The sequence below is a fragment of the Podarcis cretensis genome, assembly GCF_951804945.1.
Source record: "Podarcis cretensis genome assembly, chromosome: 3".
NCBI lineage: Eukaryota > Metazoa > Chordata > Lepidosauria > Squamata > Lacertidae > Podarcis > Podarcis cretensis.
Window position 1 is genome coordinate 55,891,327 of NC_137172.1, and position 21,725 is coordinate 55,913,051.

General features: G+C 41.9%; 1 protein-coding gene across 1 annotated transcript; it reads left to right on the forward strand.

Moving 5' to 3' along the window:
- The first annotated feature begins 1,241 nt into the window (after positions 1 to 1,241).
- TMEM242 (transmembrane protein 242) lies at positions 1,242 to 17,377 on the forward strand. Its single transcript, XM_079971582.1, has 4 exons — positions 1,242 to 1,534; positions 3,422 to 3,522; positions 6,008 to 6,145; positions 17,035 to 17,377. Exons 1-4 carry the CDS (start codon positions 1,405 to 1,407, stop codon positions 17,131 to 17,133), a joined length of 468 nt encoding a protein of 155 aa, XP_079827708.1. The 5' UTR covers positions 1,242 to 1,404; the 3' UTR covers positions 17,134 to 17,377.
- The last annotated feature ends 4,348 nt before the right edge of the window (positions 17,378 to 21,725 follow it).

Consider the following 21,725-nt stretch of genomic DNA (forward strand, 5'->3'; position numbering starts at 1 on the left):
CAGCAAGAATGCTTGTAGGAGCTAAATGATCAGAATGTATGATACCTATTCTGTACCATTTACATTGGCTGGGTCCTGATCTTGGTCTTTAAAGCCCTAAGTTGTTTGGAACCATGTTACCCAAAATTCATCCTGCTCCTTTATTAGCTTGCCCAAGATTTGTGATTGGCCTTGAAGGCTCTGCTCTCTGGCCCATCAATAGGAGAGGTTTGGCTAGCAGGTACCAAAGATAGCGGCACTATGCTTATAAAATATGAATCCCCAGAAAGTATGCATGGTCCAATTTTAGTCATTTAAAAAATACTCTCATGTTTATTTTGATCAGCATTTTATTATTACCTGCCATGGGTTTTTTGTTCTGTTTTTTTATGATGTTTTAAAACTGTTGCTTCTATATATAATTTATTTATGCTTCCTTGTTCTAAAAGATGCAATATAAATCTTCTAGTAAAGAAATATACGGTACTTTCAAATATTAAAACCGCACAGCTACAAAGGAGTTTTAAATTTGACAAGTCTTGCTAAACAGCTCTTGTGAAAATCACACTGTTACAATAAAAAAAATCAGTTCAGAAGAGTCAGGGGCCAGCTCGAAGTCTGAAGGGTCCTCAAGAAAGTGCCATTTAATAGCCTTTGGTGGGCCTACCTGGCTGTAACAGCGGTGGCCAGAAGCAATGCCAACCCCTGGAGGCACCATCTGATTTTCACACAATACCTTGGAACGAGTACCAAAGAATACTTGCCCCAAACCTGGATCTTGACCTCCAAGAATTCTCCTTTCTATATACCTATTCTTTTCCTTGCACTACCACAGTTTCCAGCTCCTCCTCGTTAGGAAGATTGGTTGTGGCACTTCTGAAGGAAAGCATCACGAAACCCAAAACAACCCGCCTCAACTTTTATCAAAGCAAAAAAAGGAACTATTATCGATTAACAGTAGTGCAAGAGGGAGGCCAGGAGAATACAGCACAGTATTCGGGAAAAGAAGGGCTACTGCTTGCACAGGCCGTAGCTTTGAGCGAGGCAAGTTCAGACCCGAGGCAGAGCCAATGCGCGCTTACTCGGGAGTAACTCCCGCAGCGTCCAACGAAACTTCCTCCAGATGGAGGTAGAGCTGCTTCCGTGCAGCGCGCTTGCTCGGAGGCAAAGCTCGCTGAATCCAACGGCGTTTATTCCCGAGCAAACCTGCAGCTGGAAACTGGTTCCGGGGCTGAGCGAGCTAGTAAGCCCCGGTCCCCGAAAAGACGCCCGGCGAGGAGACACCCGCCCGGCTGGTGGGCCGGCCTTGCTTTAGCTTCCGCCACCGATCCCGGCAGCACAAGGAGCGAGTCCGCCTCCAGCTGCATCTCCATCCGGGTGGCGGCGAAGCGGGAGAGGGTCCTTCAGCCGGGCTCGAGTGGAAGGATGGGGCAGGCTGGCCTCGAGGAGGCCGGCCGGGCTGCGGCCCAGGGGAGCACCGTGGGCCTGGCGGGGCCGCCTCAGCCCGCCGCGGCACAGACGGAGGAGTCGCAGCGCCGCCTCTTCTTAATAAAAGGTCCACGGTCCCGCCGCCCGCCCTGCGCGCTCGGTTTCGGAACAGGCGGGAGGGAGGGAGCTGGGTCCGGAGCCCGGGCCACGCGGGCTCTCTCTCCGGCGCTTGAAACCCGTGTGTATGTCTGTGCTTGTGGCCTGGTACCGGTTGTGGTTGCTCAGTTAGTGGTGAGGTAAAGGCACTTTGTGCATGCTCACTTCCCCATATTCCTGGAAGTAAACCTATAAATTAAACCCCAGGCTGAACCGCATCCAGGTTAAAATCCGAGAGGGTCTGGTTCAATGAGGAGAATAGTAGTAGGCAGACTTGTGCTGCCCAAACACGAATTGCATGGGGTATTTTGGAGGTACAGTATAAAAGTTCACGTTCCTGGATGAAACTTGGGGGGCCAGAGCATTTAACTTGCCACAGTTGTAACAGTGAGCCAGTAAAATGTAAGAGATGCGAACCGTCGTCTTTTAGGATGAAAAGCGGTATATAAATACTTGAACTAAAATAATTACTATACCAATTACACTTCTTTGTTAAGTAACAGCGAGGAGTCTGTGTATAATTTATCAAAATTGTGCATATGTGTGCTATGTGTACACATGGGATTGTCTAGTGCCTGTACCCCAAGTGTACATACTACACAGTGTGTTTATGTGCAAGGGCTGAATATGTTAATCTACACCAAAGTTGCCCATTATTTTCTTTCTGGAAGTGATTTCCATGAAGGAATTTTGGTCAATGGACATACACACACATGGCAGCTTCTTGCATGGACAGGTGGCACACGAAAAGCCTGCAAAATGCACAGTTGAACAATAGCTTTGTTAGGACCAACCAAAAATAGTGTGCAAGCTTTTGTTATGTATTCCCTCACAACTCAGTGTTCAAAGTGGGATGTCTGCCCTGCTAACTGTGCTGGACCTGGAATGGTCCTACCCGCTGTATGAACTAGTGAGATATCAGCATAAACTACCTGGGTCCACTGTGGGGAATTGGATGTACTCAAAACATCTGGTTCTGTAAATTAGAGCTATTGTGATGGACCCTATAGGATTTGGAAGAGTGGATCTCTTAGACTTAAGAAGGCCAGAGCTGGAGACTCATCTGCTGTATGTGGCATATCCTCTTCAAATACCAACACATGTTCAAGTGACAGCTTGAAGTAATTACGGTAATGCTGTAAAATGCTGCATTATGTCCTCTCAGAGAAGGGAGCTGGTGGTGTGGAGCATCTGCACCAGAGGCACTTTTGAATGTGCCAGGTTGTCTTGACAACTGTAAGATGTAGAGGACCAGGCTCTTCCCAACTGTATACAGTGGTGCCCCGCAAGATGAACGCCTCGCAAGACGGAAAACCCGCTAGACGAAAGGGTTTTCCGTTTTGGAGGCGCTTCGCAAAACGAATTTCCCTATGGGCTTGCTTCGCAAGACGAAAATGTCTTGCGAGTTCCTGCGGGTTTTTTTCCTTCCCCCCCCCTTTTCTAAGCCACTAAGCCGCTTATCAGCTGATCCGATAAGCCGCTAATAGCGCTAAGCCGCTAAGCCGTCAATGGGCTTGCTTTGCAAGACGAAAAAACCGCTAGACGAAGAGAACCGCGGAACGGATTAATTTCGTCTTGCGAGGCACCACTGTATCTCTATCCTTATAATTTGTACCATGGGCAAACTTTGGACAGTCACCTAATACTACTTCGAGAATTCAGAAATTTAAGATGCCACTGTGATACCCATCTTATTTTGGTAGTTTACCAGGCAGCTTAATGGCTGTTCCCTTCCTCTGAGAAGCATTGATAGTCCTTAAGTTCAAATGGTTTTTGAAGTATTTCATTTATTTGCTTTTATCTAGGCAAATGTGACCTAGGTCTGGTTGTTTTACTCTTGTTTTCATTTTGTTGGCAGGTGGAATCTTTCTTACTACAGTTGCTACTGCAGGAATTCTAGCAGGTTTTGGTACAACACTTGCCATGGCTAAAAAGAAAAACCCAAACTGGTTCAATAAGGTTTGATTATTTTAAGTTTCTTTGCAACTGTGATAAAAATGTAGCCTTGTAATGGTGTTATTGCCAGGTTCGTTTTAAGGACCAATCATTTCGAAAATAGAGTCATTGTTTAAAGAAAATAGCATGGCCATAACTGCAGAATACAGTTAGGCCTGTGGTAGGTTAAAACCAATGTGGTTTTTTAAATTTAAATTTTAGTTTTTAATTTAAAACAGCAGCAGCAGAGGCTGCAGAGTACTGACTCCAGATGCTCTCTGTTTATTGCACTTTACAATAACTGCTGTTTTCTAGTCAGCAAAGGCATTTAAGTGCTATCTCTGTTCATGTATCCCCCTTTATAATCAATGTTAAAACTGGTTCTGTGGCTTGCCAGCATAGAAATCCTAACTCTGCCATGCCATCAGTCTCAACTTACTATGACTCAACCAATCAAACACTGCAGACATTTATTTTTAATCCTTGAAACCTGCTTTGCTGAGTAACTTGATTGTACAATGTTCTGAGCATTTATAGCCCAATATGATGCATGTTTACAAGTCCATTGATTTCAGTTGGTCCATTCTGAGTATGACTAATGTTAAACATTACCCTATAACTACAGGATCATTATGCCCTAGGCAGTAGTTGAGCAGATTTCTAAACAGCACTTCTCTTAAAGTTATTGCAGAATTGGTAGTTTAGATTAACAGCATCAGTATAGTTAATAAAGTTAGCTGTTTCTTCTCCAACTTACTCCTTCCCATGGTCTGTCACCTCTGTCCAAAACAAAGCCCTGAAAATGTGAAATGTTTCCAAGATGCTTGGAGTTCTGTTTTTCACAGCACATATTCTGTTAGAATTTTGTTGTTATTCAAATACAGAGAAGCGCCCTAAATTAATAAAAGAAACTGTATAATGTAAAAACAGCAGTTAATAAACATGTGACCAACATCCCTTCTCTTAAAATAGTAGCATTTCCCCTTTTTATCAATGAGATCTTTTCATCTTTAGTGAAGTTTCTAGAAATTAGTTCATCACTTGTCTTAAAGGTATAAATAGCTTTTGCACACATCATATGACAAAAATTGTCTGTAAACAACACAGTGTAGCCGAATATTTTATACCCTTGAGGGATTTACCTCATGTACAAATGCTCTTGAACCAATAAACCCAGATTCATAGTCTTCCATTAGTGCTCTTTCAAGGCTTTTCTGCTCAACATTTACAAAAATACCCTGAATGTATTTTCATTTCAAAACTGTTGAATCCTTTCATAATACAAAGTAGAAAGAATCTTTATTTTATACATTCTGTTTGGATTCTTTTACATAGCAAATTTCACACAAAAACCAGCTGTGGGTTTCTTTAACAACTGATACAAAGACTCATGAGATGTTTCATAAATAATAAGATCCTGCACGAGTTTAATGTAATGTGGGCATAATACAGTACTTGCATAGCACTCCAGTGAGGTGGTTTGTATTACCTCAGTCACACTCCTTGGCTGAACCTCTGGACTATCTTTTTGAAGTTGGGACTGTTTAAAAAGTTGCACAAAGTTCAAGTGAAGATTAGCTACTGAAAATAGAAATTGAAAGTACGAAAACATTCATAGATTATACCTTTGTGAATGGTGGCCCATATGTCTTGTTACAAATACAAATGTAGAGTACCAGTAGTTTTGTACTGGTTCAAGTGCTCTGTTGTGACTACTAGCCAAAAAATTCTGGGTATTGTAGCCTTATGAAAATCATCTGAATTATCTTTTAGAAATCCCTTTCACTCTTAATGGAACTGCAATTTGCCAGAGCTCCTTAAAAGGAAACTGACGGTTTAAACCTGCCTACTCTCGGGACGACCTCTCCTGGAATGCCCTGCAGAGGACCTTAAGGTCCACAAATAACAACACTTTGGAGGTCCTGAGCCGCAAGGTGGTTAGATTGGTCTCAACTAGGGCCAGGGGCTTTTCAGTACTGGCCCCGACTTGGTGGAACGCTTTATGACAAGAGACCAGGGCCCTGTGGGACTTGACATCTTTCCACAAGGCCTGCAAGACAGAGCTGTTCCGCCTGGCATTTGGTTTGGACTCAGTCTGACCCTTATGTTTCCCTCCCCTTATGGTTCTGATTTATGGGCTACTACTAAAATGAGGCTGCATTTTAAATTGTATTTTAACCTATATTTAAATTAACTATTTTTTTCCTCCCCCCCCCTTCCTGTTATGTTTTATTGTATTATTACCACCTGCCTTAATCTGTATGCAAACATTCAGACATTTTTTAACACAAGTATCCCTGGATAAAGCAAGACCAAATTAGTGTTTTAAGCTTCTCTGCAGTAACCATTCTTTTGTTAATCACTTGAATGTTTGGAAAACCAGGAGTGATATACATATGTGATAAGAAAACATTCTCAGAAGGCAACTTGCCCTACCTTACTGAAAATGCTTCTTTGTTGGCTCACTATGATATATTTCTGTTCATTAAAACAAAAAACCTTCTTCTAGGGTGTAGTTGCCACAGCTGCTTTACCAGAGAGTGGTTCGTCCATTGCCTTACGTGCCTTAGGATGGGGTTCACTTTATGCCTGGTGTGGAGTTGGACTGATCAGTTTTGCCATCTGGAAGGCTTTGGGAGTTCACAGTGTAAGTAGCATTACTTTATGAATCATTATGCTTTTGAAATTCCCGAAAGCTTATACACTTTCTTATGCTTGTTTATATTGCATCATGTGTGAGCCTGGTGCTTTATAATAACATACTTTTTTAAAAAAAGAAAAGAAAAGAAAGAGCCAGTCTCTTGTTCCTAGAATCTTACAATCTACTTTTTGTTAAAGATCAGACAGAACAAAATGGAGGGAACAGAAAGGCAAAGATAATAAATGGAGAAAAGGGAAAACTAAAGAGACGAGAGCAAGGGGTGAACACGCAACATAAGAGCTGCATACTCTTGAGACTTTGTTTTGTAAATATTACTGTATTTTATGTTTCATAATGCAGGATAGGACCTGAAAATACAATTGACACAAAATGCTTGGGCTCTCCCCAATGGGTGGTGATTTTTTCTTTCTTAATATCTCTCCTCCTCCCCTCCCCTGGGCATAATATATAAGCTGGCCTGATACTGATGCTGGCCTGTCAGTATCAGTTTTCCATCCATGATGACAAAAAAGAAAAATAATTGGAAGACATACAGGTGTTCTTATTAATCAACCCTGAATCTCCTACAGCAAGGGTGTCCAACTTCCAAGAGACTGCGATCTACTCCCACTATAAAGAAACGGGCAGTGATCTATCCATTGGATAGGGGGAGAGACCAGAGTTGTTGAGCTTTTTTTGTTTGCGTCAATCTATGTAGATTACACAATCGACAAGGATCGGCCAGGGGCAGCCCAAAATAGACCAGTAGATTGCAATAGACAGGTTGGACAAGCCTGTCCTACAACTAAGGTTCATGGATTGGAAGTAGAGTTTTCATTTTCGTTTTAGGAATAAAACTTGATGGATGTCCTGGTAGAAGCAAGGAGGTTAGGGAGTTGTTCAAGGAATCAGGCCTCTCCTACTCCTTTTCAGGCTGAATTCTTCAGTGATCCAGATAGTCACTGGCCACATAAAGAAGATATGAATAATTCTCTCAGCTCCTTCCTAGGCATGAGACAGCAATTGCGGAAGTCTTCAGTTAAATATAACTCATCAAGTGGCTCACATGAAGAAGTGAAATTGCTGTGTGTCGTGGGTGTAAATCTCATTCACAACTCTGCTTATTAAACCGAGATATGATCATCTGAACACAGACACTGTCTTGTTGCCCTATCTTGTTACAAACAGAAGATTCACCAAAAGATATTAATAGATAATAAGCAGGTGGTCTTACAAGCAGAAGTTACTTTGAGTTCTTACTGAAAATTTAATACCTTTTTATTACTTCAATTACCATGGTGAAAAAATACGTTACTACGATTTTTAAAAAACCAGATATGAAAAGTAAGAGAAAAAGATATGCTTGAAGAGATTTGCTAGAGTCAGACACATTCTGATTTATTTAACAGAAATTGGCTGTGACAAAGACACCACCATTTGTGTTTTGTATAGTGAACTCTATGGGATCAATGGAGAAGAGGAAAGAGGTGAGATTTGCACTCGGAACCAAATAGCCGTTCCAGCTGCTCAGCCCCATTCCCATGCCTAGTGTGCTGCTAGGAAAGGACAAGAGCAGGAAATGCTGGAATAATCCTTGTTCCATATGCATGTCATATTTCTGCACTCAAGTCAAATGTGGATTCAAGATTGATAATCTTTCATAAGCTGCTTTCAAAGCTATAAAGTAGGATGTAAGTAAATAAATAAATGCATACTTTTTGTCGAACAGGCAGGTGCACTAGCTGCTCTGGCCTAAGCACTGGTGGATAGTGTTGTTACATCCTTAGTGTTACTGCAGCCATGTTCTCATGATCAAATCATGACTTAATAAGGATATGCATATGCTTTGCATACCAGTATTTCATTCTTCCCTTGACACAAGTGAGGAAGCAAACCAAGAAGCCGCAGTCAATCCATAGTTTCCTGTATTTTGTGAATCATGGTTCATGGATACCAAAGGAGCCAGACTTCAGTAGTCAGCTTTCAATTTTGGCCATCTGTTGGGACAGTAAGTGTGGTAACAGACACAAGAAATCCCAGAAGCCGCTCTGCTTTTGAGAAGCTTAGGAACTATTAGTTTAGGTATTTTTGATAACTACTTTGGCATTTTTGTTTTAAGTGTCATATAATTCTGTACAGTGAATGAAATACTCGGCTGAAAAATGATCCATGAAAATATCATTAACAGAGAGACTGCATACACTTATCTCCAGATAAATCTGATGACATATTCATCTGTAAGTACATCTTGCAAGGAGTCTTATTGGGAACTTACAAAGTCTCTTGAGGGAAGGGTTATGTGAAACAACACATTGAACATTTGTAAGTCATGTTGTCTGGGTATAACTCTCAAGTTATCTATGCACTGCTGTAGCAATAGCAGCTTGCAGTGCCTGAACTGAAGAGGCAAAGGAGGATTTAATTTATATTCATGCTAGCACATTAACTAAAATAGGGGCTATGGTTGTCTTGCACAACTTTGGGTCTGCAGGGTCATTATTAATAACACCAAGCAATAGTGTGTTGCCATTAAGTACCCTTTAATACATGCAATCCTGATTTTAGCAAGGGAAATCTTTAGAAGGTGACACAGTAAAACAGAGATTAATGAGGATTAAAAATAATGATGTAGGAACGCATCCCAGGAGAGTGCCCTCTAAAGATGCAATTGGAGAAGACTTCCTGGAAAGTCCTTTGTTGCTGCACAGCTACATCTGGTGGCAGGAGAGGAAATGGCTAAGCTTTAAAAGTTCTTAAAAGGCCATTTCTCACTACAATCTTAGCTGTTATTTTTCTGTTAGTAGTGTTAACCCTTGATAGATTATTTTTCCTTGCTGACTTCCCTTTTAAAAGTATTAAATTAATGGGAATGCTCTTGCACTTCTAACATCCATAAACAGATTAAGGAACCGACTACAAATTAATGTACCGTATTTTTCGCTCTATAGGACGCACCCGAACATAGGACGCACCTTGTTTTAGAGGGGGAGAACAAGAAAAAAAAAATCTCCCCCTCTCTGCTCAGCGCCCCTTCAGCGAAGCGGCAGGAGAAATGGAGCCCCTTCCATTTCTCCTCCCGCTTGGCTGAAGGGGCGCTGCGCAGCTCTCCCTATCTGCTGAAGCCAGGAGAGTCTTGCTCTGCCGGCTTCAGCAAAAGGAACCTGAAGCCTGTGGAGCGCAGCGGGAACTCGCACTGCACTCCGAAGGCTTCAGGCGGCTATCCCTGAAGCCTTCGGAACGCAGCACGAGTTCCCGCTGCGCTCCGCAGGCTGCGGGTTCCTTTTGCTGAAGCCGGGAGAGCAAGACTCTCCAGGCTTCAGCGAAAGCAACGCGAAGCCTCCGGAGCACGGAGGGAGCACTCCCTCCGCGCTTCGGAGGCTTTGCGTTACTATCGCTGAAGCCAAGGAGCCTGCATTCGCCCCATAGGATGCACACACATTTCCCCTTAATTTTTGGAGGGAAAAAATGCGTCCTATAGAGCAAAAAATATGATATATTATGTGTAATTTTTAAAAAGAAAACCTGCTTTGGGAGGAGGAAATTTTAGAGTAGCAAAGCAGTGGGGAATGGTATTTCCTGTATCAAGTTGTTGTTGTTTAGTTGTTTAGTCGTGTCCGACTCTTTGTGACCCCATGGACCAGAGCACGCCAGGCACTCCTGTCTTCCACTGCCTCCCACAGTTTGGTCAAACTCATGTTGGTAGCTTCGAAAACACAGTCCAACCATCTCGTCCTCTGTCATCCCCTTCTCCTTTCCCAACATCAGGGTGTTTTTCAGGGAGTCTTCTCTTCTCATGAGGTGGCCAAAGTATTGGAGCCTCAGCTTCACAATCTGTCCTTCCAGTGAGCACTCAGGGCTGATTTCCTTAAGAATGGATAGGTTTGATCTTCTTGCAGTCCATGGGACTCTCAAGAGTCTCCTCCAGCACCATAATTCAAAAGCATCAATTCTTCGGCGACCAGCCTTCTTTATGGTCCAGCTCTCACTTCCATACATCACTACTGGGAAAACCATGGCTTTAACTAAACAGACCTTTGTTGGCAAGGTGATGTCTCTGCTTTTTAAGATGCTGTCTAGGTTTGTCATTGCTTTTCTCCCAAGAAGCAGGCGTCTTTTAATTTTGTGACTGCTGTCACCATCTGCAATGATCATGAAACCCAAGAAAGTAAAATCTCTCACTGCCTCCATTTCTTCCCCTTCTATTTGCCATGAGGTGATGGGTCCAGTGGCCATGATCTTCATTTTTTTTATGTTGAGCTTCAGACCATATTTTGCACTCTCTTCTTTCACCCTCATTAAAAGGTTATTTAATTCCTCTTCACTTTCTGCCATCAAGGTTGTGTCATCTGCGTATCTGAGGTTGTTGATATTTCTTCTGGCAATCTTAATTCCAGCTTGGGATTCATCCAGTACAGTCCTGTATCAAGTAGCCCCCTCCAAACAGCTCCCCCACCCCTGTTTGCTTCACCTAGTCCTAGGCCCATCCTGGCTGATTAAGGCTACTAGGCTTACCTGCTTTAAAATGGCAATAGTTCATCTGTTGTTGGCAGAGACCATATCTGGATCCCACTGTTCTTCTGTTATCCTGTCAATGTTATAATAACCAATTTCACCCAGGAATTTGTATAACTTGCTCAAAATCAGAACATACTGATTTCTTTCATTATGGCTTCCACCCCACTTTTGGGACTGAAGCAGCCTTTGTCACTGCAGCTGATGATTCACATGAGGAAGTATACTGGGAGAGTTAATTCTGCTGGTCTACTCAGTGCCTTTCAGTACCCCACCCTGCTTTAGATTATGATAAAAACCTATTGGTTTGGGTTTTTTAAGTACTGCTGTATTGTTGTTGTTGTTTAGTCGTGACCGACTCTTCGTGACCCCATGGACTAGAGCACGCCAGGCGGTATTACATTGTATTTTATTATATTTTCAACGATTGGTTTATTGTTTTTGTTTTCCTTTCAATGCTTTCTTTAGCTGATTTGAATGTCTCCTTCTGCTGTTTCTAAAGGTTGTTATAAGTAAATCAGAGAGGGAGCTGCACAGTTCAACTGAAATTTCTCCAGGTTGCTCTGTGTGCATCTAAACTGGTAAAAACCGTGGCATGTGTGTACAGCAAACATACGTTTCCAGCCACGTGTAGCAGCCAAGTACATGTATTAAGAACTGTATTAAGCATTGGCTGTGGCATTCGCTGCATGTACGCCTGCTTGTAAGGTTGCATTCATCACAGCATAACGTATGAGGTGGCAGTGTACCAAGTCCCTTGGATCATTTCTCTTAGTTCATTCTCTTTTAGCCTCTCCATGCCAGCACTGGTGTTTTTGCCGGCATAGAAAGTAGGAAAAATACAAGTGTTCCTGCCCTCCTTCCCCATCCCTTGATCTGGATGTTAAAAAGACTTATGAGGTCAACATTCTGAATAAATGCTGTATTGCTAGGATCAAGATTGTATCTGCTGTTTAGAAAGGCTGGATTCTCTTCCTTGTGACACACTACCAATTTGCCCTATTAAAACTATGTCTGGTATAGCCCTTTGCTCTCCAGAAATATCCATCTGATAATAATGGAGACAGAGTCATTATGTTCCACAAAGAGAACATTCAGGAGACAGAGAGGGGTGTGTGTGTGTGTGTGTGTGTGTGTGTGTGTGTGTGTGTGCTCCCGCCTCACAAGAGTTCTTGTGTATTGAGTCAGCAGATGGGAGCAGAAGTCTTGTCCTCCTGCCCCCCCCCCCAAATAATTTTTGCCTAATTGCAAGTATCCTCACGAATCAGTTATTCTAAAGGAACGCATCTAATGATGACAACCTCTTTTCCAGCTTTAATTTCAGTTCCCATACAATGATAATAGCTACATTATGTCAGCAGAGAAGCGATTTGACATAAATATGTAATAGTTTTCCAGCAGTAATAGCTGAATTGTGGCAATTTATTTTTAGCCAGAGGTAATAAGCAGTGTATCTTTATATTTAATTAAAGCTGCAATTGCAACACTTTCCAGCCATGGCAACATAACTTTGTCTTTTTGCCACTCCCAGCTAATGTTTTTGTTTAGAAAAGAGAAAAAAAAAGAGGGAAGGAAAGAAAAAGAGAGGAGGGAAGTGTTCAGAATTTGAAGTGATCCATGGCAATTAACAAGCTATATCATCTGAGAAATAAAAGCCCTTTGTTCAGGGTGTCCGCCATAAATCAATTTTCTATCACTTCAGAAAGCAGGAACGATTTTGTTTTTCATAGCAAGGATGAGTCATAAAGGATATTTGTGCTCTAAAAAAAATGAATTGTAGTTAATATGTATACAGCTGGTGGATGTGAACCAAGAAAAATACTGTGGGGAGGAATTCTATGACCTTATAATTTATAATTTTCGTGACAAAATGTCTAAGTCTCTTTGCTTTGCACATATGTTAACCTTTAAAAATGCTAAGAATAAGCTGGCTTTGTGAGCTTTCATCATGTATAATTAAAATGTAGACTATTAATTTAATGTATTTATGTATTCAAAATGTATATGTCCTGCTCAACTTTGTATTAAACCAAACAATTAGAGAAACAAACTCAAAAATATAAAGAGGAATGCATAAGTCATAGGAATACACCAAGTAACTATAAAGCCAGGTTAGATGGCAACTCCCATGGAGAATAAAAAGAGTGCGTAAGCAACATTTCTAAAGCTTGATTCGCTTTGGAAAGGCCTACTTGATTCATAGGGGAAGGGCCATGTCTCAGCTGCAGAGCATCTCTTTAGCCTTTAGAAGGTTCTTGGTTCAGTCCCCAGCATCTTCTGGTAGGGCTGTGAGAGAGTTCCTGCTCTTTGGAGAGCTGCTTCCAGTCAGCAGAGAACACTGAACTAAGATGGACCAGCAGTCTGGCTCAATATAAGGCAGCTTCCTAGGATAAATGAGTTTTGGACCAAACTAGATGGAACAGGGGCATACTTCCCCTGAACTTGGAAGCTCCATATAGCCACCATACTATTGCAGGCGGTTATCGTAAGAACTGCCCTTCAACTTTAGGAACTGGTATCTGAGTTTCCTCCTCTTAACCTCCCCATTCCTCCCCCATATTTTATGTTCTGTCTTTTAGATTGTAAGCTTGGCAGCAGGGAGTGTGTTGTTTTAATTGATTGTATATCAGCTGCTCCTGGAGCCTTTTTGGCTGACGAGTGAGGTACAAATCCTCTAAAATAAATAATAATAAATCCTAACCCCAGCAGCCATTGATAGACCTTTCCCCCCAATTAATTTGTCAAATCCTCTTTTAATAATCCTTGAGGTTTGCTGTTATTAAGAACAGCTTTTCCCCCAGCCCACCTCCAATATCAGTTAGTGGCCCAAGCAGCAAAAAAAAATGCTTAAAAGCAGCGGAGAGTAGTGAGGTTGGATTGGGATACTTCCCTGGCACTGCTGTTAATGTTAAAAGAAAAAAGAACCCAACTACGCTTCAGATGTGAAGGAAGCAGAAACGTGTACTGTATAAAATACACGTGGCTGACCCATTATGTCTATTTTGGAGTTTTGATGAATATTTGGAACAATGCCTTGGCTATTAAGAAAGCCTGTTTTCATAAGGTTAACTCAGTATTTCTGCATATTCTGATAGCTGGTGTGACAGTGATCACATCTGACATTTGGGCGGAGAAAACAGTATCTCCCCATAATGTTTTCTTCAAACCCAGGGCTCCCAAATTCAGCAGCGGAGAGCTCCCTCTCTCATCTTTATGCAGTACAGAAAACGAAAGGCACATAATCTGTTTTCACTGCCAGTCAGGACTCTGAAAGGAGGTGAGGTTCTTTGAACTACAGAAGTAAAATGTAAGCAGTTCTTTAGTGTCACAAACATTAAATGAAGGCATGTCATGCCAGTGCACCAGCATTCGCACTGCTTTCCTATTACTTTCCAGACACAATTCAAAGTGCTGGGTTGTTGTTTTTTTAATCTATAAAGTCCCAGGTAGCTTGGGCCAACCAATACCATAGAAACTGCCTTTTCCTCTGCATTTTAAGATCTGCTGAAGGCATCTTCTTTCCTCCCCTTAACTTTGTTATATGCATTTGGGGAAAATGAAAAATAAACAATCCCTATGTACCACCACCAGAAACGTTCCATGCATGTGCAATAATTTAGCATGATTTAGCAGGTTTGCATAATAGTTTAGAGTAGATTGCATCAGCTAGGCATCTTCTACTCTTCGTGTTAACAGATTGTCTCAGATTGAGCTATGGGTGGCTGGTGACAAGGAGACAGCATTGCCCATTCCAGTGTATTGGATGAACATGTATCATGCGCTTACAAAATTGTCTTTGGTCTTTGTCTTCCTTGTATCCTTTGTGTCTTCCTAACCATATCATTAATATAATAATAATAATAATAATTTATTATTTATACCCCGCCCATCTGGCTGGGTTTCCCCAGCCACTCTGGGTGGCTTCCAACAAAATATTAAAATACAGTAGTCCATGTGCCAAGCTGAAACAGCAAGGGAACATAGACACACATTGTCAGTGGCTGCCCTGCAATTGGGGAACACTGCTCAGCTAGAGCTGGGGGAGGGAACCTGTGGCCCTTCAAATATTGTTGGACTTCAAGAAGATGCCCAAGGCCTGTTTTTTGTGTGTTTTCCATACAGGGGTAGCCCATCCCTCTCCATTGGCCATGCTGGCAGGGGCTGATGGGAGTTGAACTTCAGCAGCCTCTGGAGTTCCCCACCCCTGTCCTAGAGGTTACACAATGTCTGGGCCTGACATTTCCCAGAAGAACAGTAGTGAAGCTTCCCCTTTAGGGTCTTACATTTGGGTTCAGCAGATGTAAGGTTTTCTCCTTTTCTTTTTTCTGCTTTATTTTCTTTCAATTTTTATGTTTAAAAATGCTTGATATCTGATGCTTATTTCTATATACTGTTTCTTCTTTGTTCTTTCAAGTTTTAATAAAAATTCAAGGAAAAAAAATTAGTTTTAATGAATATTTTATCTTGCTGTCAGAGCTGCCCCTAGGTCCCAGCTCACAGAGGACCAACGCTAGGCTGTCGTTATGTACAAAAGTCTTTATTGAGGTTCAGTTTCCATTTCAAAGCCGCAGCGCGCAGCTCTATGTCTTAACCCTAGACCGGCGAAGTACCGTCTGAGTCTCCTCCCCTATGACACCAGTTTAAGATCCTAGCCCTGCTCCACCTTTTACGCTGCTCTCTCCTCCTCTGGGTCCTCCTGCCTGCTGGGGCATTGCCCTTTCTGGACTCCTCCGACGCTGAGTCGCTTAGCTCCTCCCCCTCCCTCCGGCGGGCTTTAGGACCCGGTTCCCAATCCTCATTCTCTGCTGTCCCGCGCTCCTGTACATTTGAACTTGCCTCTCGCGCCAACCCAGTGACCTTCCTCCTGACCGTTACACTACTTCTGTCACTGCTTCCCTCTTCCGGGATACTGGCTGGATCTGACCTCCCCTCCGTTGTCTGACTCTCCGATGGAGGTGTGGTCAGCCCTGCCTTATCTTCTCTCCCTGGTGGGGAATGCACTGGCCCCGATCCTTGGGACTCTTCCCCCCCACTCTGCTCTGGTGGGGAAGCTGGTCCTGATTTCCAACTACTGCTCTGGGAATCCCTGCTGCCCCCTTGCTCCTGGGGCGTTCCCCTTGGGAACCCCCTACCCCTGGCCACTGGCGCCCCCTTCTGTGAATCTTCCGATTCGCTGGAGAGGCTCATGGAATCCCTCGGTCCACTGTCCTCTTCTCCTACGCTCCCCTCAGATTCCTCCCCTTCGCTCTCCATCTCCTCTCCTCCCTGTGCCTCTGCTCCTGAACCCCTGACACTTGCAGTTGTTGTGTTTTAAAGCAACAACAACCCTGTTATCTTCTCCGAACTCTAGATAAATGGAAACTGAATTAACTGAATAAATAAAAATTAAGTTAAAGAGTAATGAACTTACTGAGATCTGAAAGAGTACACAAAATAGCAAGGATTTTCTTTGGGGATGGTGGGGTCCTTTATAGTCTTTAGAGCCTCTTTCTCTCCCCTCTCCCAATTCAGATTAGTTTAACAGATGCCCAAGTACTTTGCAGTAGCGCAGTCTTGTTTTTTCATGTGACAACTTTTCTGTGGTAAACATTTTAAAATGCAACATGAAATGATAGGTGCTTTCAGAGCTCTTTTTGTTATTTTTTCCTGCTAATGCAGGATCATTAGCTATGATTAGAAAAAGACTGTGATCATCTGACTTTTATGGATTATTTGCCATGACAGGAGTGGATGGTATCTGTTTTAGGTGAAAAGACTGACAGTCTGAAGTGCAGTGGTTGCTATTTGTGCATTTTCACCAAGGATAATCTGCATCCCCCGCTTTCAGGCAGTGTGAAGAAAATAAAAGTTCTGCTAGGTAAAATTAGTTTCACAAAGTTGCCATCAGAAATCATATGTGCCAAGATGTTAAGTCAAGTGTGATCGCTTGTTCTGGATAGGGCTACGCTCACCCAAAAGGAAGAGGTCCATAGCTTGGGTGTTCTCCTGATTCCAACAGTACCACTGAGGCTAAGGTAGCATTGGTGGCTAGGAGTGCCTATTTCCAGCTACCACTCACTCTTCTTGAACAGAGATGACTTGGCTCCTGTACTTCATGCTCTGGTAGCCCCAAGACTGGACTACTGTAGCAGTCCCATCTGCATTGACATTTATCAGGGTGAGAATCTCAAGAGTAGAGTATGCATGCTTAGGATTTTCTTCTTCTAAAGAAGAAAGGTTTTAAATAATACTGTTGTGAAATATCTCTGAGAATATTATTATGTGTTTTAGAGCTTCCCATTTTCTTCAAAGAAAAAAACAATTATTTAATTAAGCCAAAGTTGTAGTGTGTCCCTAACTTTGATATGTTATGTTAAATGTATTTCTCTACTCTTCTCTTGTAGATGGATGAATTTCGGAACAAAATGCAATCGATATTTCCATCTATTCCCAAAAATGCAGCACTGCCTGTTGAATGGGAGGACATTCTGAAATCCAAATGAGCAGCACGTGAAGGAACTTTGACTGAATTTTTAAAAAGCATAAGAGAAGTAGAGTGTATGGAGGAAATGTCCATTCCAAGGAATAGGGAGAAAGAAGGTCGTCACTCAAAGTCAATTGTATGGAACACAGTGAGCCATATGTTTGTGCAGCAAGAGTAAAATGTGCTGTTTGATCACAGTTGTTAACTTGGATGATGGTTACAGGTATAATAAATGTAAATAAAGATCAAAATATGGATAAGAATTTGTCTGAAGCAGTGATCTCAATGTGTTTTGAATACAGAGGTTGCCACTGTTTACTGACAAAAGGTTGTTGCTACCAGACAAGCAGATGGATAACAGTACAGGCTTGCTTTTCTGTCTCATACAATGAAGTTCTAAGGTGTTGAAAAGGGCAATCACAATCAGTGAAATACACTAAAATAGTTGTTAGTCTGCTGGATTAGCACTAGCTAAAACTCCTCCACTGAAAACAAAGATGTAATATTATGCTTCTGCCTGGCATAGCTCATTTCTGTTTTTAGTCAGTGGGTGACCAAGAGCCAAAGGAAAAGAATGAACAAGGTCCTGTAGATCTTTGATGTGCTCTAAGACAGGGATGGAGGACTTGTGTTCCTTCAGATGTTCCATACTACAATTCCTTTCATCTTTTACTGTTAGCCAGGCTGGCTGGAGTTGGTGGGAGCAACATCTAGAGGGTCACATGGTACTCATCTCTGCTTTAAGGTCTTTGGAGCACAATTCAGGGGATGGGACGGGAGGTGGGCAAAAGACTGTTTTTACAATTCTGTGGAAGAAACACAACTGGCCTCTGTCAGAAGTGGTATACCAAGTCCATTTGTCTTCTCATACTCAGGAAGGCTATATCCTACATCCTTGTTTTATTGGAGGAAAGGCTGTAACTCAGCATTTCTGAGAAATACAGTGGAGGTATGAGCTTGTCCCCCAGTGGAACCTGGGTCCGTTTTCACTTTGATGCATCTATTTAAGAGTCCCAAGTAGGTATATGGAGGAAGTTCAGTCAATAAAGATGGATGACTCAACACCATGGGAGTTTGAAAACTGTGGTTCTAAAAATACTGTTTCAAATTTATGCCATTGAGATACTGCCATCTGGCCAAACACATTATTTTAGCAGTTAATGATTAATTTGATGAAAGGGTAAGGTTTTTGTTTTGCTTCTGTAATGTTCTCGCTGTTAAATTAGGACTGGTGCATTTAAAAGCAAACCTTCCCTTTTTTGTAGCGCATCATCTGTACTTTGCATTCTGAATGTTCTTGGTTATGAAAGAACAGGAATGATAAACTTCAACGTTGCCTGCCTTACTGTAATTATCTTGTACAGAGAATCATATTTATCTCGAACCTACTCTGAAGTAAGTTCAGTTGAGCTGAGTTTGACACATTCCTAAGTGTATAGGATAGGAGCCTAAAAGTTGTAAGTATCCTCTTAACCAGGAATACATTTTTTTTAGAGACTTAACAAAGAACACACTTCACATTATAAGTGGTAAATGTCATTTTGAGCACTTGAAACTTAAGGCAACTGTTGGTCATAGTCATGTCCAGATAAAAATATTACAAAACATCTTTATATTGGAGGCTTTTAAATTCCTGAAACTATGAACTTTAGTGCACAAAAGGGCTTCTGTGTATTAAACAGGAAAATACACACCAAAAGAATGTTGTTTACACTGATTTTCCATGCATGCAAAACCCAAATCATTTTCTTGGTCCATTATCATTACCATGTGGGTTTTAAAAAAATAAATAGAGGTCAATTCATTAAAATGTAAGTGGGCCATTTGTTCACATTCCCCCTGATGTGTTCCACATATAGCCAGAGATCAAGAAAGGTCATAGAAATAAGTAATTCAAGCTCCCACAGCTACTTAAAATAAAGCCACAAAAATATAATGGGAAGGAGCACATGGTTCCTAGGTTCAGTCCATCTGCATCTGCAGTGTAATAGATCTTGGACAGCAAGACAGAGAAACATCTGCTGGGGGGAGGACTTTAGACAGTTTTATATTTCTTTTCTTTATACAGTGTGGCCACTGAACTTGAAGGGCAATGGCTACAGGGAAGCTGCAGAGACACTTCTTCACTCTTCCCCCTCACACAGTTCTTCCAGTGAAAATCACTCCCTAAGTTGTTTTCATTCCCACAAATGAAAATATGCAAGTATGTTTGTTTATTTATTTTACTTCACTGGAGGCAAAAACTGCTGGGTGTGTCCTTTCCCTACTTTTTACCAGTAGAAAAAATGGCATGGAGTTAAGAAGGGCCACTCCTCCTGTCCTAGACTTCTACTTCTGATTGCAGCTTCAGTGGCTACATTCGGGTTTTCAGAACAAAACAGAACACACCCATCCTGAGACCCAGAGAGCTGGTGCTAGAGGAGTCGTTACTTAGCTAGAGAGACCAATGATTAAGGCAATTTAAAGACATTCAGAAGAAGGTGGACCACAACTTTTAACAAACATAAAAGAAAGGACACTCCTACTATAGATGCAACAACTAGTCCTAGTCAGTGGCGTAGCGTGGGGGGTGCAGGGGGGGCCAGCCGCACCGGGCGCAACATCTGGGGGTTAGGGAAATCCACGGGTTAGGGGGCGCAAATCCATGGGTTAGGGGGTGCAAATTACTTGCCCCGAGTGCTGATAACCCATGCTACGCCACTGGTCCTAGTCCTGTTTTTGTGTTTTCTTTAGCACAGAGGTAGCCAACACTGTGTCCTCCAGAAGTTGCTGGACTCCAACTCCCATCATCCCTCACCATTCATTCTGGCTGGGCCTATGGGAGTTAGAGTTCAGAAACATCTGGAGGGCATCATATTTGCTGCAGCTGCTCTAGGACATGAAGAGAGAGCAGTTACTTCCAGAGTGCTAGGGTTTTCTAGGCCAGACTGAAAGAAGGCCTGAAGCAAGATGCCTCTAACCTATGCATTCATATGCATACCTTCCCCTGTTGCTATGCATTTTGAACCATTTTTGTTGTTGTTGGAGAACTGCATTGCAAGATTCAGAGAACTGCAAAGTTTGACTAATGGCTGCATTTTGGTTTATGTATTGTTTCGGGAAGAGTGATTTAGGTAGGGTTGCATTGAAATGCAAACTGAACCAAATTTTATTCATATATAGCAACACAATTGGATTCAGGAAAAGGCCAGACAAGTTCTAAAAGAAAAAAATGGCTTGCCTAAAGTGCTTCCCTCATTGTGAGATGTGAGGTTACAGGGAACCAGGCAGAGGCCCTTCTCGGTGGTGGGACCCACCCTGTGGAACACCCTCCCATCAGATGTCAAGGAAATAAACAACTATCTGACCTTTAGAAGACATCTGAAGGCAGCCCTGTTTGATGTTTGATGTTTTATTCTGTTTTGAATCTGTTGGGAACTGCCCTGAGTGGCTAGGGAAACCCAGCTAGATGGGTGGGGTATTAACAACAACAGTAATAATTACTAGTGATTTCTCCATTGAAGGTTTGAGCCAGAGAATTGCTGATTTCTAGCTCAGTTGTTTTGCTTGTACACTACCCTAGATCTTTATCCATACTCTGCACGAGTGATGCTACACTGTGCATGAATTTACAGCAGTGTTGCAGCCTGTACAGTATTGGTGGAAGTTTGTTTGTTTGTTTTAAATAGCCTTGTTCCAGCATCACTGTGCTGCTGCATGGCAGGAAAGGATGCATATGCATACTGCAGGGGAAATTGGAGATTCCATTATTTAGCTCTTGGAAGAAGGGGGGGGGGGCGGGAAGAATTGTTGGGTTCCTACAGTTCAGATCAATGTGACAGATTCAGATGAGAGTGCAGTACTGCCATGATGCAGTAGAGTGTTTACTTTTAAGTAATATTTGCTTCAACCACTTTGCTGTAAGTGGTTAAGATCTGTCAACAGGACTATTGCTGCTGCATCATGTTGTTGTTGTTGTTGTTGTTGTATACCCCACCCATTTGGCTGGGTTTCCCTAGCTACTCTGGGCAGTTTCCAGCACATATAAAAACATAATAAAACATCAAACGTTAAAAACTTCCCTAAGTGAAATCTCTCTGCTGTAAAATTCTAAAAAAGCAGTAATTCGCTCTAGAATATTTGATTGCACTAGTTAGAAGAGTGTTTTTCTGTTCACAGAGTTATTTTAGGATCTTCTTAAATGCAAACATATTTTAACCATTTTAAAGCATCCCAAATAATCACATTGTGGCAGGAGATCACAGCAACTGAAAGGAGTATCTTAACATTGTTCCTAGAAGCAATTTGGTTTTAACTTGATGCAATTAAAGAGAAAATGGCGTGACCTTGTCCATGCATTCAGTTAATGCATCACATTTACTTCTTGATTGCTTGTGAACTCTCAAAGGAATCATTTTTGTAAGAATTTTCAGAGCAATAACTATGTTAAGTTTGTTGCAGCAAAAACAATGAAAAGTTTTGTTGGTCCTTAAATACTAACAGATCTTATTATGGCACACGTTTTCATTGACTAGAGTCCAGTTCATAAGATACACAATGTCTCATAGGAGCTTGTAAACAGTAAGGTCAGAGGGAAATAACATGCAAAATGTACAAATACTGACAATTGAA